The sequence below is a fragment of the Thermobia domestica genome, chromosome 2, assembly GCF_964235325.1.
Source record: "Thermobia domestica chromosome 2, izTheDome1.hap1.1, whole genome shotgun sequence".
Classification (NCBI taxonomy): Eukaryota; Metazoa; Arthropoda; class Insecta; order Zygentoma; family Lepismatidae; genus Thermobia; species Thermobia domestica.
In genome coordinates, this window is record NC_137455.1 from 189812165 (window position 1) to 189827302 (window position 15138).

The window sequence follows — 15138 nt, forward strand, 5'->3', positions numbered from 1 at the left end:
TCGCCATGTGTTCAGCGTTTGTTTGTTTATTGAAGTTTAGCGTCCATTTTCAGCACTGAGGCTCCATGAGACTGAATCTGTAACGTAAGGTGCAATCCGAATCAGGTACCACGTGCACCAAAGACATGCTAGCTATTACAGACGGGAGGGCTATTCAGACTTTGACTATATGGAAAAATCTTGGACGGGAGGCCTAATCAGATTTTGACTATACACAAACATCATTTACAGCGCTTAATTCCTTGAATTAAATGATTGAAAATCATGGTGGGAATCGAACCAAGAACCTTGAGAATGAAAGTCTTACACACTGTCCACTTAACTATACAGACTATAACAAATGTGTTGTTAAATCAGCCATTAAACTCACTATTGTCAGTGAGTTACCCGGTTCCATTTGAAGTTCGAATTTTATTTACGGCCTTTAGACATCTATGGTTCAGATTTTCCTGGCTACATATATATAAATATATATAAACTTTTTTTTTCTGTAGATCAATATCACGCATGAATTAATCCACAATCTTAAGAGCTTATTGTTACACCAACATATATATATATATATATATATATATATATATATATATATATATATAGAGAGAGAGAGAGAGAGAGAGAGATCGGCTTAATCGAGGATTAAAAGAGTGATTTCGTAAATCTACGAAACGGATCGTAGTTCTGAAATGAGCCGGTCGCATCAGTAATTCACGCGCGAGTGACGTCTCATGGCGTTGTTACGTAACACACGTGCAGTATAAATACAACTTCTTCAAAGTCTCCGTTGGCAAGCTCACACCGTTGATAAGTGATAAAGATGTAGGCTTATTGACTGAAACTACCTAGGTTCCATCTGGGAGGGTGTGATTGACCTTTTGTATTTTCCTTTCAAAATACATTTCTATATATTCGTATTTGTTACTAATAATTGCTTTCTTGCATTTTTCGTTGATCATCTTACGTTAGCGACCATGGGTTAATGGAGCTTAGATAAGATTAGGTCGGTCATGTATCGTTAACACTTTCGTTTTTGTCTTTTGACAGTGTAGATTATTTTGTTCCGACCGCGACATGTTCTTGAAAGGATTGTACTGTGCATAACATACAGAATTCTTTTACGATTTAATTAACCGCCTTCGGCGCTATCAGGAGAATGTAAAATCGAAATTGGGAGCGTGTGAATGAAGTCTTGCACGGTTTCTATCGATTTTTCACTGCAAAAATTTCTTTGTTGAGGGTATTGTCGAGAGTTTGAGGGCTTACATTCCCAGAAGCTCCGACATCATATTATTCCAGTTTCGCCTGTTTGGGCTGTAAATAAAACGGATAAAACAGCGTTTCGAAGGTTATCTCGGTGGCCTAGTGGTTAGTCCGTTGGTGTCGAATAAAAGAGTTCAGATTCGAGTTTCGACAGGGGTAACTTTTTTTCTGTCAAAATATACTTCTATATGTCCATATTTATTATTATTAATTGCACACTTTCGTTCCTTTCTTTCAAACACTTTTCTGTTTGTTCACATTTATTACTAATAATTGTTTTCTTGTATTTTTAGTGATTATGAGTTAGCGAAGATCAGGTTCACACCAGGGTTGGCTGGTTTAAACCAAGGTGGTTTAAACCAAAAAACGAAAAATTTTCGTAAAAGTGCAAGTGTTTGTAAAATCTTGATGAACACACATGTGTGGGTTATCACGTTTCACTCCCGTATATTATTCGTATTATATTCAGACCTAAATTACCCATTCATTACTCAAAAAGATTATACTACAAAAGCAGGTTATTTTTAATATATAAAAGTTCATGAATGTTTGTTTTGTGATTTTTTATAGTTTGTTATTATTGTTATGTAATTGCAATCAAAGAAAAAAATTAAATATTGTTTCGTTTCAATAATATTTACTATTTATAAAATACATCGACATACCGTACTTTTGTGTGTGTGGGGGGGGGGGGAGTCATAAAACCCTACGAGAGGCATTTAGTGAATTGAGAAGTATCTTTGGTATCTATTTATGTATAAATGAGTCTGAGCCAAAGTGGACTCATAATTCGTATCTTTATTCACTTTTCTTACTGATCTGCAAATTAAGTCGTTGTATTTCTTTAACTTGGACTAATAACAGTCGTTGTTAACTAACTTGGACTAAATTAGTTCTTCTGTACTCCGTAATACTTTGAAATCGTCCATATGTAATTCTGTATAATGGTTTCACTTGTGCAACTGTTTATCTTTTTGTCCTTCTGAAATTACTCTTGACAATTATATTAAGAAGTATGTAAAGATCAGTACAACGTATTTTTATCAAGAGTCCTTCGTGAGTGAGTCTGCGGACGTATCGCATTTGTAGCCAATTAGTCCTGGTTCCGAGTTCAAACAGAGGACAATTTCTCTCGGATGTAAGTTGAGAAGCCGTTTGGATTCCGCTTAAAGCTTATGTGACCCTTCCAGCATAACCCGGTTGTTGCATAATAACACCAAGGCGAAACAAACTTATTTCTGTCCATATATGATATAAATACATAGAGCAAATTATTTAAACAAAAAAAAAAAAAAAAAAAAAAAAAAGTTTAAACCAAAAAAATCCTGGTTTAAACCCAATAAACCGTGTTTTTTGGTTTTTTCAATAAAAACCATGGTTGTTGCCAACCCTGGTTCACACATAAAAACATGTTCTAAAAGAAAGAAACGAAAAAAGGTACATAACCGAACCTAGTTTTACCTAACCTATACTAACCCATGATCACCTATCCAAGATAATGTACCAAAAATGCAAGATAGCAATTATTAATAATGAAATGAAGAGATGGAAATAAGTTTTGAAAGATAAATGAAGACATCTTGCCCCGCCGGGAATTGAACCTGGATGATTTCACTCAACAAGCCGAGGACTTGACCACTCATCCACACTCCGAACTTGCAAGTGGTGATTTGGAACTTACATTGCGTTACATTGCACGTGTACTACGTAAGAACGCTACGAGATGTTATAATGGATTACAATTGCGACCGACTCTCTCATAGCTTCTATATCCTTTGTCATCTTCCACTAGGATTCCATATTTATACTATTCGGGTTGTGTACTTTCAGAACATAAATACCATGTCCGATTGTTAGGAAAGGATGTTCACTTGTAAGAAATGAAAAGACACAGTGGCGGATAGAGAGACTCTTCCCAATATCTTAGTCTGTGCCATCTTTAAATAAAAAAACCGAACTCCGTGTGCTCTTTCAAGTATGAATTGGTAGTTTTAATTTACTAGTTGACGCGGTGGTGTAGTGAAACAACAGTGGAATAATAAACAAATGGTATACGAATCGGTTCCCGCTAGATGCATATTTTTATATTTCGTTGGTTTGTCTTCGGCACGGAGTAGTCACATATAGGCCAAAATGGGCAAGGTGATATTATCTGATAAATGACATCTTGCGCATGATTGGTCGTACAAAAAGAGGTAGTATCTTCATATAATCGTTTACTTGCCACATGAAATAAAACTGCTTTATTCTAGAAAATTGGTTCAACTGTGAACGTGGTGTACAGTTAAAAAAAGTTTTAGCTCGCTAAACCGAGGGTCTGGACGTCGTGTGTTCAAATCTACGTAGGGCTTGTTTTATCGTAGCATGTTAGGACTCTTACATAATAATAGACTGGTAGTTTGTCATAACGAAATGAGTACTCATATACAATGTGTGGTTGAAAAAAAAAGCATCTGCATAGAGATCTGAGCTTGCGATGTCAAACAAATTACATCCGATAAAGTTTTTTGTGAAAGTGTTAACAATAGACGAAAGTAACTGAGCTGAGATACTATGTGTCAATCAAGTAAATGCATGTTTTTTTTATGGGATAGTATTGTATTCCCTGCTATTGATGATATGAAAATCAAAATACGACACGTTACTCTATAACACTTCGCCTATAGATTCCTGTTTCCTGATCAGTTAAAACAGTATTGCTAGCCACCGTAGCGAAAAATGTGTTTGTTTTTCATACATTTTATGAAAAAAAAAAAACAGATTGAACACAATAAAACGAAACAAGGAAAAAGATTCCATGTAAAGTGCTTTACATCTCTCGAACAAATCACTCAGTGTATCGTTCCTTTTGTCTCCGTGGTGTAAAAGACAACAACATGGACTGAAGATCGTGGGGTCTTCAGATCGATTCTTGCTGTAGCCATGTTTTTTTTTTCTTTACTACAACAAAAGATTTTTTTTTCTTTTCTTTTAGTTATCCAGTCATATGAGAAAAGCAAATTGTGTATGGAAATCTGGGATCATTTGCGGCTGCATTCGGCAGTATGTTCCAATCTGACAGACAACATAAGGAAATGTCTGTCTGATGTTGTTGCTACAAGTGGTAATAACACTGAGCTTTAATGTCTCCATGCGTAATAGGACGTAACTTCTATACTACTTTTACCTTTTTGGGATAGTTGTAGGGGGCATGGTAGCTCAGTGGTAGGTTGCTCACCTATTGCTCCAATGGTCCCGTCATGGCCGTCATGGGAATTAGTGGTGGACAGCATCGTGCTCGTGAGTTTTCTCGGGGTTCTCCCGTTTGCTCTCATTCTATATTCCACCAATTTTTTCATAATTTATTTTCATCATCCTTCATTTTCACTTTTACCCTGACCAGCACAACTATGAAGAGCTTATGTTAAGTTTCATTTCTTTGTTATTGTAGTTGTAAGTGAAAATTTTATTTCATTCAATTTTTCTTCTTTACCCAAACATCTTGTTTTCTTTACAGCTCTCGAGCAAACTAAATTCTTTGTTATGTTTATTACCACAAATTCCACTAGGAATTCTGTTAAGACTAAAGTTTTATCTTTCTTTTTTTATATAGAGAATGATTTTACGTATTTCCTATTCTTATGTTTTTCTGATACTGTAACAGTTACCTCAATGACTCAAAGAGAAATGTTTTAGTTTATTTAATTATTTTCTGTTAATATTTCTAAACTCGAGAGAAGAATTACTTCTCATATACATACAAATTACCTTTCTTTAATGTAATGTCATTATATTTTATTCCTCTCTTTATTAGGATTGAGCGCAATCCTCTTGTTTTCCAACAGAACATACTTATGACTTCTTTCATTTATACTCGCATTCCTAGACAGAAATAATTATCTTTCCACTATTTTATTGTTTTATATATATATATATATATATATATATATATATATATATATATCAGTGGCGTCTCCTGACGTGGATGTTAGGGCGTTGGCAAGAAAGGAAAAATATATTAACCCTCCCAACCATAGGCGAAACTAGAGGGGGATCCCCTCTCCCCAGGAGCAAAGATGGGACCACCCACATTTCTTTTACTGATCGAAAATGATGTGATGAGTTTACCTCAATTTACGCATAACTATTTTAGTAGCATTTGCATTCGACATACGAGTATTTAATAGTGACTATACTTTGCCCACTCTTCGATTTCTTGAATATAGTCTGTGCCTGGAAGTTTTCGCAATTTTCGGAAGTGAGTAACCATGACCATCCTTCCATAATTTCCTAGTTACGCCAACCTATAAATAACAATTTTCTTTTAACAATTTAGTCTGCAAATTATAAAGATGAATCAAGGAAAATGTTATTACGTAAGGAATAATTTAATTATAATAATTATATAAGTAAATTTTGAAGTTTTTACATAAATTCCAAGTACCTAAAACATGAGATTATAAGTCCAAAAAGAAAAAAAAGGCTCATTTAAATAACATGGGAATTTCTTCATCCTTCCTTTAGACCTCTAAAAATTAAAAATATTCACTTTGGGCAATTTTCCTGTGAGTCAGTCCCGGAAACCTATAATCATGCCGAATTTCAACTTTCCATGTCAACCGGAACTACCCCTTTAATTTATGTCAGTTCATGTAGTTTAATATATAGTTAGGATAGTCCATAACCTCAAAATATGAAACTGAAAATCAAAAACAAGCAATTATTTACTTACAGTTACTTGAATTCCAGCTCGGGTCGTCTTTCTTTGCGTAGAAACCTCTGGATTACTGTTTTAGAAACAGTAATAGAGGGCCCGAAACCGTAAGTCTTGAGGATGATCCGCTAACGACAAAGTAAATGAAAATTAGGGAAAGAAAAATAGATAACCGTTTTGTAGCTTAACGTTTAGGCTTGTATTATTATTATTATTTATACAACTGACCCTGCGAACGCAACTTTATTGGATCGAGAGAAAAATGATTATATTTCTTTTCACCGTATTCGTTACATGTATTTTAGCAAGAAGTCAATTGCACCCTTAACTTATGAATTGAACGATATGTTTAACAATAAAAAAGTGCGTATATCATACCCCTCCCAAAAACGTCCGTATTGCTATAAAATATCTGTACATCCATTGATAAATCTACAGACTTGGCAACGCTTAAAAAGCAGAAAACTCAAGACGTTGATTTCCTCAACAACGCCTTGGATCACAGAAGCACGAGGTGAGAAACACGAAGTGCATGCGCAGTGTAAGTCTTCTAAAGCAGTGAAAATGCAGCCAAAGTGTTGCAAACGACTTACTCGCAGAGGTGCCTCCTCAAAACGTGGCGAAGATTGCACAGCACTTCTCTGTTCTGCACTTTAACAGTTGATTCTGTCTTCTTCAAAATAAAAAAATAAAAAAAAATAATAATAATAATAAAATAAAAAAAATCCCTAGTTCTGACGATCCGTTTAATTAAATTAAAATACTCTTTTCTTCACTTTTCGTTGGACGTTAACACACGACTTGCACACCCAGAGAAGACGCTACTGATATATATATATATAAGTGACATAATGACCCTTGACTTTAGTTCAACCGGAGCTCCACATTTTGTGACTTCAGAGAGGTTGTTGTTTTTTAAGATGTCCTACTTGCGCTCAAGAAATTAAAGGGGTACGGCGTCAGTCGAAGTCGATCTGCCGTTCAATACTCCACGACGGATAATAGTTAGAAGAGGAAACCTGATTGCTTTGTTACAGGAGACACACTTACATTACTCCGGTCTCATTGTTTCGATCCCTGTCCGTGCTAAGTAAGAATTCACACAGCTGACTTGGTCTTAGAATTTTACTTGTAATTTCATAAATAATTATTATTAACTTGAACGCTTCATACACAGATCATAAAGCATATTAACGGAACGACACAAGTTACAAATAGTGATCGAACTTCCAACATTTATCGTTGTAGTCACAAGAACTATTCAAGACATCACCTCATCTTCCTACGTAGACGAAGGGCGAAACAAAATGTATTACTGCTACCAGCTAACAAATATTTATACTCCATTTCTTGTTATAACATGATAGTTTTATTTGTAAACCCGTAAACATAACAATATTATTACGTCCATATGTAAACCTAAGAAGCATCTAACATCTCTTCTATTCCTATCAATAGCTTCGGCTGTGTGAATTGTTCTTTCCTTCTGTTGTTGTGTTGTTCGTTCGGAAACTGAACTTACGACTTTAAGATCTATCGTGTAGAGCGTTGCCGATGACAACACACTTTACATTATTTATAAAAAGAGCGGAAAACTCTATTCACTAGCTCATTGTCCACGGTTTGGCTGCAAGAAATAAAATATTTCTTCGCGCTAATGTGCCTGCCGAAGTGAAATATTGTGTTTCCATACAATTTGCTTTTTTCATATAACTGGATAACTAAAAAGAAAAAAAAGAAACATCTATTGTGGTAAAGAAAGCAAACCATATGGTTTCAGCGGAGATCGATCTGAGGATCCCATGTCTTTAGTCCATGTTGTTATCCATCACACCACGGAGACAATGGGAACGATACACTAAGCAAATTTATTCGAGAGAGGTAAAGCACTTTACATAGAATCCTTTTCCTTGTACATTTTTTGCTGCGGTGTCCAGAAGTACTGTTTCTATCTTATTAGAAAACAGGAATCTACTGGGGAAATGATATAGGGTAATATGTCGTATATAATTTCATACCATCGATAGCAGCAAGGGACAGACAATACTATCCCACAAAAAAAAAAAAAAAATTTACTGGTTGATATATAGTACACGATTGCGTTTCTTTATAGTGCGCTTTCTAGTAGCGAGAGAGCTGCAATGGAAAAACAGGTGAAGCTCGTGAAACGTGGTAGAATAATAGGCCAGTGGGAGGCCGGAAAGACGTACGAAGCAATAGCGTTGAACACTGGTGTGAACGTGAAAACTGTAAGGAAATGGATAAGAAGGTATCAAGCAGAAGGTGAGGAAGGCTTAGTAAACAGGACAAGATGTGGGAGACCAAGGGTAACTACACCAAATGAAGATCAAAGAATTCTACAAGCAAACGAGGCTAACCCCTTTTTACCAGCCACGAGTATTTGCCGCCAATTAAGGTTAAATGTGAATCCAATCACCATACGCAGAAGAATGAAAGAACATGGACTCGAATATCAGAAAGCAGCGAAGAAGGTAAGAGTTCGAATATTTGTATGTATTATATGGGCATAAGACATGCTTGAGTCAGTCCGTGTTAGGGAACGGGAATTGATGATAAGGGGGTGAAGCAGGACTATTGGTAAGGTACGCTCTATTCAAAAAGATTACCGCGTTGATTATAATTGATTTGAGCTATAAAAGTTCTAAGTCCAGCTTCAGTATTTTCGGAAACAGTAAACAAAGGATGCCAGGTACGGGCTCCCAAGCCAACCTTCACAATCGGGAAAGATCGTACAGATGCGTTTTCCTTCCTGTAAGTGTAATGAGACCTGTTAAAATTTATTAAGTATAGAAAGAGTAACATTCATTGAAATACGTGATGATACGTATACTATTTCAAAGGTATGTATACAGGTGAGCACTTTTGTCACCTACATTTTCATAAGTAAAAGAACATTTCCAATGAAAGGAAAGACAGCAAACATAGTAGTTCTAGCATATATAGTAGAATGTAAACGATAAAGGAGATAAAAGAAACAACAGCATTTGCAGCGGATATGAATGTCATTGTCGTCGAAATTCAGATATATATATTTTTCTGAAGTACTCGACAGGGATGTTCATGTTAACCTAGTGTAAAGTGCGGGACTTGAAATAATAAGGAGAGTTCGAATCCCGTTTGGGCTAAACGTTTAGGTATATTCCTCTCTACATGAAAAATTACTTAAAATTAATACATTAAAATAAATCACTTTTATATATTTATTCATACGATCATGTCATGGCGTAAGTAATTACTATGTTTAAAATATAACATTTGAGATGTGGTTGTGTTGACAGAAGGTCACTATATCATATATGAATGTTAAATATAAATTAAGTAAATCGTGAAATATTAATGAAGAACTGTGTGTAGTGTATTTGCCATACGGAGCTTACTTTTCAGTATTCTCATTGCAACATGGGTGTTACGTCCTTGAAGTATAGCATTCGAATCAAAGCGTATTTGTCTTCAAACTTACCTCGCTGTAGAGCTATTTCTGGAAGTAAACCTAACAATATTGGTACCGTTGGAAAGATAATTTAATGCTCTAGAAATTTGATTAGGGATGTTCTTTCCATATCTTAACTCATTGGGGAGATTCAGAGCAAAAAAGAAAATATTAAGGTCAAAATATGTCAGTTTTTAATGTTTATGTTAAATTTTCCAAAAAACCGTTGCGTCTATCCAAAGCATGAATAGACAAAATCGTAAAGCACACCTTACAGGTAAAACGGGAAAAAGAAATTTATTAATATCTTCATTCGTTTTGTAGATATGGCCTTTTATTAAAAACGCTCATTTTCTAGCTTCAGTATAGGGGGAGGGGATGTACGGGGAGAACTTCCTCTCGTATCAAGTGACCGGCGGTCTAGAAACGATCAGATAGTGGACTTGATGATTTAGGACCACCGATTGCTTTTACTCTCTCGGGTTGATCCAACTTCTTATTTTGAAGACTTTTCCAGATTCTGCCTCCCGACTTTTGAGATAAATTCTCTTGTTTGGTATATTAGGTATAAGGGCAAATATTTAGAGTCGTCTCCTATTTTCGACGCAATAAAACACCGGTCTTTATTGGTCTGTAAATTGATTTTGTAGTAGGTATCTATAACAAGAACTACTTATAGTACTCTTTTTAGGATCATGATGTCAGGAAGAAATCCAAAGGTAAGACTTCGTTTCAAGAAGGTTGACTCCAGGACTGACTCCTGGGATTGGCTAGTCAAACGTGAAAGAGATGTTTATAGTGCAGGTTGCCGATTTTGCTCTCAGGTTATTATTTCTGTTGCCAGTATGGGACGCAAAGCATTAATTAGCCATATGCAGGGGAGGAAACACACAGAAAAGAAGAAAGTCTATGATTCGTCCAACCTTCACACATTTATAAAAAGACTACAAACACCAAGTTCAGCTTCTTCATCAGAAGTGAAAAGCCAAAAAACTAACACTGTTTCAGGGTTTCTGTTGGTCATGAAAGTCAGCTTTTGGGTCACGATTTTTTTAAATCTGTACAATGTTAGTACAGACTGGGAAATTTTGTTCTATAAAACGTCAAAATTCACCACCAAAAATGTCTGTGGTCACCTTTAGACGCTACCAAATTGGAAGCAAAGCACGCTTCTATCGCATGCGTGAAAATTCAACCTAATTCACACCCAAATTCGTTCTTGAAAATGTTACGAAATTTCATTGGTAGAGAAAAGGTCACGAAAAAGTCACGAAATTTCATTTTGGAATTTTAGTAGACACCCTGTGTTTCACCTTCAGCTTCCTCGTTAGGTGTGAAAAGCCCAGGAACTGTTTCATGTTCAGCTTCCTCGTCAAGTATTGTCTGTGGTAAATCTAACGGCAGTAGTAATAATATTGGATCTTCCGATCTTCACTCAAGTGCTTTCAAGAAGTATCTGTTAAACAGTGATGTTACTAGCTCGGAAAGTAAACGGTTTTCACAAGTAATTGACACACAGATCCTTCCTTCCTGCGGAGAAAGATGTATAATTATTTCCCAACTTATTCCCAGACAGTGAAATAGCAGCAAGAATGCAACTGAGCCATACTGATAGGTTACATCTTTTTATTTGGACTAGCACTACATTTGAAAAGGGAACTTCTTAACACAATATACACAGTGTGCGATAACGGTCTATTTGTTATTGGATTCGATGAGTCACTTAACAAAGTGTATCAGAAAAATCAAATGGATGTCAGTGTTAGATTTTGGGACACTACTAAGGGAGAGGTTTGTATTCGTTACCTGACTTCTACTTTCCTTGGTCGAAGTAGAACCTCAGATCTCCTAGGAGCAATCATGGACTCTGTGAAACCCGTTGATGTCAGAAATATCATACAGGTTTCTATGGATGGACCCCCGGTGAATTGAAAGTTCCTTCAGGAGTTTAATACATTTCTGAAATCAGAAGAATGTGAGTCTTGTCCTTTAAACTTAGGCAGTTGTTGCTTGAATACATTAAATAATGCTTTTAAAATTGGTATGCTCGCAGTAGATTGGGATATTGCAAAGTATTTGCGTTCTTTGTTCATTCAAGAATTTTGCTGCAAGGAGAGCTATATGCTGAATTAACAAATTCCGATGTGTTTCCATACAAATATTACCCTTGTCCCTTGGTTATTAAATGGAAAAGTAGCACAGCGAGCTCTTGATATGGTTCCCTGCTTCAGAGAATTTGTAAAACAGGTACTATCTTTGAAAGATGGTAGCAAACCGTCTTGTAGCAATTATGAAGTAGTAAAATGCTGTCTTGAAGACCCAATGTTAGGCTCCAAACTAGCTTTCTTTAAAACCATAGCTAGTGACATTGAACAATTTCTCACAGATATTCAGTGTGACAGACCTTTAGCTCCCTTCCTATACTCAGAACTGCACAGGAGTGTGTGTGGAGTTATGCAAAAATTTAAGAAACCAGAACACGTTGAGAATTTTAAGATTAATGTACAGAAAGAAGAAAACTTGTTGAATTCAACAAATGTTGATGTAGGATTTGCTACAAAAAACGAAATAGAGAGATGTCGGAAAAATGTTGAGGATATAGAACTAGCTAGGTTCTACAGAAATTGTCAAAGAATATTACAGAAAATGGTCATAAAAATGCAGGAACGATTCCTACTGAAATTTAAGTTGACTAAAGCCATAACTTGCTGGAATCCAGATGTTGCTGCATGTGATGAAAGGATGGTCCACTTCAGGGAACTTTTTAACCATATTGGTTGAAAGCAATTGGCTTGACGGCCACACGGCTGATGTCGCTGCTCGGCAGTGTTGTTCTGTAATCAGTGATCCAAATATCAGAACGCGTCTTGAATCTTGTCATAAAAAGTGTCACATACTTGACAGATTGTGAGCTAATGTCATTTCTCCCCACAAAGGTGAGACAGATGCCTTGATGAAGGTTCTTCATTCCACACTAATACTCTCTCACGGAAATGCAAATGTGGAAAGAGGCTTTTCCTTAAATAAGGATTGCATTGTTGAGAACATGGCAGAAGAGACTTTGGTTGCACAGAGAAGTGTGTATGACACTATCAGATACAATGAGAAAGTTGGCAAAGTAAAAGTCACAAAATCTCTTGTGAATGTTGTCCGGTCTGCTAGACAGAATTATTGACCTGCTTTCGATGAGAAAAGGAAGAAGAAAGAATGTGAAGATGAAAAAGACATGAACAGGAAAATAACGAAGTTGTTAATCAAAGAGCTAGAAACTAAAAAGTGTAAGATAGAAAAAGACGTAAGAAAAGGTAAAAGTGATATTGACAGTGAAAAAAGACGTAAGGAAAGCTAAAAGTGATATTGACAGTGAACTTGAAAAGGCCTATTCAAAACACACGTAATATGAGTTTTTAATGTATGGATTAGTCAAAGAAGTTTCAGTGACATTTATAATTTTCTACAGTTCTTCCCTTTATTACGAGAATAGATTGTTTTGTTGTTGTTGTTGTTGTTGTTGTGTGTGAACAGAAAATTCTAGTAGTTACTTGATTTGTTGAATCTGTGCATATTCATTTGATAATAAATTTAGGTATAGATGGAACACTCAAAGCAATCTATTCAGTGTTTGTTTCATTTTGTTTAAGTTGTGGAAAATAAAACTTACATATATATATATCGGGAGGAACCGACAAACTTCGGGAAATAAATCTTCCCATGAAAAGAAACAGAAAAATCTTCGTAAGTACTGGCCTCAAGGTATTAGAAATAAATGGTGCTTTTTTCTTTCTTTTTTACCTTTTCAGACTATAGTAATGTGAAACTTATGAATTAACTTTCTCTCTCTCCCTCTATGTGTGTGTGTGACAATATTCTGGTAGTTACTTGATTTGTTGGATCTGTGCATATTCGTTTGATGTAATACAGTATACAGGGTGGCCCATTTTAATCTTTCCATGGAAATATCGAAAACAGTTCAACATAAATGAACCAAACAAAAACTCTAAAAGGAAATGCCATGGGGCACATCGAATGGTGTTGTCGCGGTGTCCCCCAGGGGGGCCCAGGGTCCATGGGGCGTAACCATACTTATATTACGCTAATTTCGGTATCTTTTTAATTTCAATTAAATCATATATAACTTCAAATTCGAAAACTAGCGTATATGTATGGGTGGGAGAGGAGAACACACCGATCGGTTCCCCCGATATTAATTTTAGTGGTTTCGTAATTCCACACTGAAATATAGAAAGGATACGTAATCTATTATCGCTACTAACAAGCAATACTATAAAAATAAATCTCTGAATAGTAGTGGTAGGATTTAAGTTCATAAAATAATACTCGTACAACCGATCTCCTTTAGAAATTCAAACAGTATATTTAAACTATTAAGAACCCAATAATCAACATTATATATATATTTAACAATTCAACAAGTGGTATTGCATTATGGTCTTCATGATAGCGGAAAAAAAATTTAAACAGATTCAATCTTAAACTATTATCCAATTAACAGCGTAAACTATTCTGCCTCAGTGACAGCTAACTTGTTCGAATTAGTCACGCAGATTGGTAATAATGCAGAAATCTAATTCAATTGAGAAAAACGTAAAAATGCTATAGGGAAAGTGCCTAAAACTAACAAAATGGCAAACGGCCCTTTAAATGTAAGAATAATATAATAAAGGAAGGAAAAGCATGTAACTTACGTACCTCGCTGCGTTATTAAGCCAATCCGTGCTATCAAATAGAACAACTAGCCGACATGAGGTTACAGCACTCCACTTTAAACTTCGTGAATACATTCGAATTTTAAACTTCAACAGATTTATACTTTAGATATCAGTCGTAGATCATATATATAGAATAACTTTTATGATATAACAACTCGATCACAAATTATGATAATAGTAGCGAAACACAACCATTATACTTCCTCTGTCGGACGTTCCAGCACAACTATGGCCACGTATAGAGAGAGCCCATCCGTCGTGCTAGTATGTTCCACCGGAGGGCATAACCAACCCAAAAACAAAAGAATAGGCAGAAACGAAAAAGCTTTTTCGGTCCAAAATAATATAATACTATAAATTATTCCTAGAGACATCTTTCCATCTAATAACCAGTGACATAAAATCTATGGATTATATGTTACAGGGATCACCACATCATCATCATCATTCTATGTATCCCATACCATTTTCCTGTTTCACTTTTTATTCTGTTCATTTATCGCCAACCGTTTTCTCACTAAAGGTACTGAACGTTTTATTTGATATAGGCACATGTCTTGGCCGCCATTTTGAATACGGTGACCGATATGAATTTTTTTTTGCCCCAATGCTTTGTAGTTCTATCGCACGGGGTATCACTCGCCCCATGTTTCCATTTAAAATTTTGAATTTGGGCCCTGGGCCCTCATGAAGGGTGGCTCTGGGGGGGCACCACTATAACACCATTCGATGTGCCCTATGGCATTTCCTATTTGAGTTTTTTGTTCGGTTCATTTATGTTGAAAAGTTTTCGAGATACTTTCATGGAAAGATTAAAATGGGCCACCCTGTATATAAATGACACATACCTGCCCGCTCAGACCCTAGGGTGATGTGGAATTTATGAAATAACTTCCATACAAAAGTCCTTGAAAAATGTTATTATGATGCTGGGAAACCTGGAAATATGCGTGAATTTTATCTTGCCATTTGAGTGGCCACCCAGATCATCATTCACTTGCTTTAAT

The 15138-nt window shown here is 35.8% G+C and overlaps 1 protein-coding gene across 6 annotated transcripts in view; it reads left to right on the forward strand.

Annotated features, from left to right (window-relative positions):
• The window catches only part of LOC145678307 (uncharacterized), a 95525-nt gene that overhangs the window by 46274 nt on the left and 34113 nt on the right, over positions 1-15138 (forward strand). Inside the window, exon 3 of one of the 6 annotated variants that reach the window (XM_081748335.1) lies at positions 8064-8442. The exons of 4 other annotated variants lie outside the window; for them this stretch is intronic. In XM_081748335.1, the coding sequence (XP_081604461.1) occupies positions 8064-8442 (379 nt within the window). Of the gene's footprint in view, positions 1-8063; positions 8443-15138 lie in introns of those variants that run through there. One more of the 6 variants, XM_081748334.1, reaches the window with a different exon arrangement.